Consider the following 3,896-nt stretch of genomic DNA (forward strand, 5'->3'; position numbering starts at 1 on the left):
TTTTAAGAGTAATAATTTGAAATTAATCAAATGCATTACCAAGCTTTACATGTTTTTATCTTATATTAATAATATTAATGAATTTACTATTTCAAAGAATAATAAAATGAAATTAATTATCTATGTATTTTGAAAATCCTCAATTACTCCTCTAATTAAGGAAATAAGTTACAACCAATTAATTTAAATAAATAAATTTTGTATCTCAATTTTAAAATTCGACAGATACATGTATCTCATGGATTCAGACTCATGCATCCTAATCATAAAATATGATAGAGAAAGTAATATTTGAAACTATTGGGAATCTTAATAATTAAGACCTAAACTAGTGGGATTTATGTGGTTTGCCCTTAAATAAATAAGGACGTCAACTGTGAAAGACTGAATCAATTTTTTATTTTTATTTTTCTTTAAAAAGGTGAAATATTGAGTCAATAAATGGACAAGTCGTTAGTTTGTTTGTCCAAAGATGATCACCGAAACTGAGATACATTGGTTTAAGATGGACTAAATAAAAAGACATAATATAATTCGTTCAATTCTTATCAAGTTCTAAAAGAAAATATTTATCTTTCTTATTATTTTATTAATACTTAACAAAAATTAACAAAAAATTACATTTTTATTTTATGTTACATATTTAACATATCAACCTAAATAAAATTTAAAATATATTTTAACAAAGATTTTTCATAAATTAATTTAGACGTTATATTTAGCCAAAATTAGATTAATTTTAAATGCCAAATTAAATAAATTGAATGAATAAATATGTGGGTCATTACTCATAGATATTGCATCTGGTGTACTTAATTCTTTACACATTTACTTCATTATATTTTGAATCATCCGTCCTTATTAATGCGTATCGTGTTTTTTTTATGTTATTAGAAAGCCACCTCGTGGCCCACCGACGTCAGAGTAACAAATGCAGGTGAAGAAGATCCCTATAATAGTTAAAAAGAAAAAATTGTAATAGAATCGTTTATCCAAATATTCTTTAGTTGCTATAACAAATTGCTATTATATATAAAGAATGCATAACGTAATATAACATAATATGAAAGTTTATTTCAAATAAAACTTGACTTATAGTAAAACGTTATTATTAATGATGATTATTATAAAAAGGGGTGATTGTTCATTGTATATAGCTATATTCTCAATTATTACTCCTGTAATTTAAATTGCAATGACAGTTTTTTTTTTATAAATATGAATGGTGTTACTTAAAAAAATAATCTTGCGTGCAAATTCCAACGTAGTGATCAGTACTTAAATATACTTTAAACTTAATTAGTACAGTAGTTTAATACTACTACCAATGAAGATTTTAGAGAAATTAAAATCAACATATTATTGTACACATTATTTATTACAACCACTACATTAAAAATGATATGTAACAACAATAACTTATTTATTGTTATAAATATATTTTTAGAAGCAATTAACATTTTTTGTAAATATCCTTAAAAACGGAAAAAACTTATCCGCACCGGGTGTTTACACCAAGCCAAAGTAGTTTCCATTATTATGTGATTTAATGAAGTAAAACATTATGGTTAAGTAAAATGAACTATAAATTTAAACACATGGCATGCATGTATTGGCTTGGTGTAAACACCCGATGCGGGTAAGTTTTACCCCCTTAAAACTTATAACAACATTGAATCCAATTATAATTAACTAATGATATAAAGACTTTATAACTCTTTATTAATGTACAAATTTATTATCGCAAAACTATTTTTATCGCAATAAACATTGTAAAAGTTCCGGCGGCCATTGCCAGTTCCTGTTCCTGATGATCAATATCTCATGACTAAGACATTACAAGTTGGTACTAAGTAAGTGGGAAAAATTAAGTCATCAAGGCTGGCACCTAAGAAATAGGTTGTTTCATTAATATTATAACACCCTATTATTTTATTTTATTTCATCCAGTATCCGACTTTTGCCTTAGAATCTGACTAATTTGAATTTACATCGCGTACAATCTCATTTCGGGGGAAAACACTTTCTACCAAGAATTTCTCCATACTTAGAAAACTCAAATTCAAGACTCTGATGAGGAAAGATCAACCTCATGTGTTGCACTACATCTGTTGGTATTCTTGGACAAGATTAATTGATTAAATGTGATCGATTTCGAACTTTACATTCCATAATTAGTAAAAACTAAGCTAAGGTAGACAGCTTGTTACATTGGGTTAAGTTATACGGATAGTATAAAAAGGTTTAAATAATAATATTGTAATTTATTACGTGAATTTTTCCTAGAAAAAGTTCTTTAATATCTTTAAGGGGATTTTCTTTTCTTGTCCTTTCCACAATTAGATCGACAAGTACCTACTTTAAAAATTTGAAGATTTCACGAGTAAATTATCTGTCAAACTTAAATTGTTTGACTCTCGAAAACAAAATATGTCACATAATCTGGACAAAGGGAGTATCAAATATTAATTTCTCAACGCGTACGTAGGTAAATACGATTTGGTTTTTTGTAGTTGTTGAAGAAATAGCAGCTTCAATTAATAATCAAGCGTTTAATAAAGTTTACTGTTGATGACTTGGTAAGCCAAAGTCTAATGTATTTGTTTAAGGGAAATTAACGACCAAATTAAACAAATAATCATCTATAAATAGGAGGTTTTTCTTATTAAGTTTGTCAAAAACCAACTAAACAAAACATCATTTCATAAGTAACAATGGCTTTCAAGTCTTTAATATTAGCCATTGCCATAATGGCTGTATTATCATCAATGAGCCATGCATCTGATCCTAGCCCTCTTCAGGATTTTTGTGTAGCTGTTGATGACTCTAAGAATGCTGGTAAATTACCAAATTATAAACATGATTTTTTTACCCTTTTTTTTTAATTTTCTACATTAATTTGTTGAGTAATTAAAACTTCTTCTTTTTGGCAGTTTTTGTGAACGGAAAATTTTGCAAGGATCCAAAACTTGTTGTGGCGGAGGATTTCTTTAAATCGGGTCTGAATAAGCCTGGAAATACTTCAAATAAAGTTGGATCTGCAGTAACTCCTGTGAATGTAAACAACTTATCAGGATTGAACACTCTAGGCATTTCTTTAGCTCGTATTGATTATGCCCCGTACGGTCTCAATCTGCCGCACATGCATCCCCCACCCCAACCCACCCCACCCCAACCCTACCTCATAAATTTTTTCCTATATATATTCTTCCTCTCCCAAGAATGAAGAACAAAAAATAACAAAATGGAGGGACAAGGCGGACAACAACAAGGTTCTACTATCAATTCAATTCCCCAAAAGAGTTCTTCTGAAGTAGCATCTGGCATGGATGTCGTGCCGTAATTTAACTAACCTTTAGAAAAATCACTTTTTGAAATGTTCTAAGTATAAAACAATTTCGGAAATACTTAGAAAGAGTCGCCACTTAATTTTTTAAAGAAATTTGATGTCCTCGCCAAAGCATTCCAAGTTGAGAACAAAGTTGTGGATTACCTCCAATCACAATTCTGGTGGGATAACAACTAAAACGTTATTTCAAAAAATATATGATCTACGAATAATTATGGTTTTGTGAACCGCTTGTGTCACAAAATTACTAAATAAGTATTGATCATGTCGACTTGTTTAATTTCCTCTCCATTTTAGTGTGATGTATTGGATGAGGATATATGTGTGTGGTTTGTGTTATGGAATACAAATAAGTTTATTGTTTGTGATATTTCATCCACAAAAATTTAAAAAAAAAACAAGGGAAGGCTACTTTATTTGTCAAGATCTACTGATTAATGAAGTTTAAAGTAGCAGCTAGACCACTAATTAAGCATTAAGGGACCTCATTAAACATATCTTAAGACTATTTTTTTTTTATTTTCTGAAGGCGTCTATTAATAATGAT

The 3,896-nt window shown here is 28.8% G+C and overlaps 1 protein-coding gene across 1 annotated transcript in view; it reads left to right on the forward strand.

Moving 5' to 3' along the window:
* Positions 1 to 2,685: 2,685 nt before the first annotated feature.
* Positions 2,686 to 3,896, forward strand: part of LOC102594887 (germin-like protein subfamily 1 member 13) — a 2,209-nt gene continuing 998 nt past the window's right edge. The window contains exons 1-2 of the mRNA XM_015309520.1: positions 2,686 to 2,838; positions 2,934 to 3,144. Coding sequence (XP_015165006.1) covers positions 2,715 to 2,838; positions 2,934 to 3,144 — 335 coding nt within the window. The 5' untranslated portion in view covers positions 2,686 to 2,714. The remainder of the gene's footprint in view (positions 2,839 to 2,933; positions 3,145 to 3,896) is intronic.

This window comes from Solanum tuberosum, unplaced genomic scaffold (genome assembly GCF_000226075.1).
Source record: "Solanum tuberosum cultivar DM 1-3 516 R44 unplaced genomic scaffold, SolTub_3.0 scf00105, whole genome shotgun sequence".
Classification (NCBI taxonomy): Eukaryota; Viridiplantae; Streptophyta; class Magnoliopsida; order Solanales; family Solanaceae; genus Solanum; species Solanum tuberosum.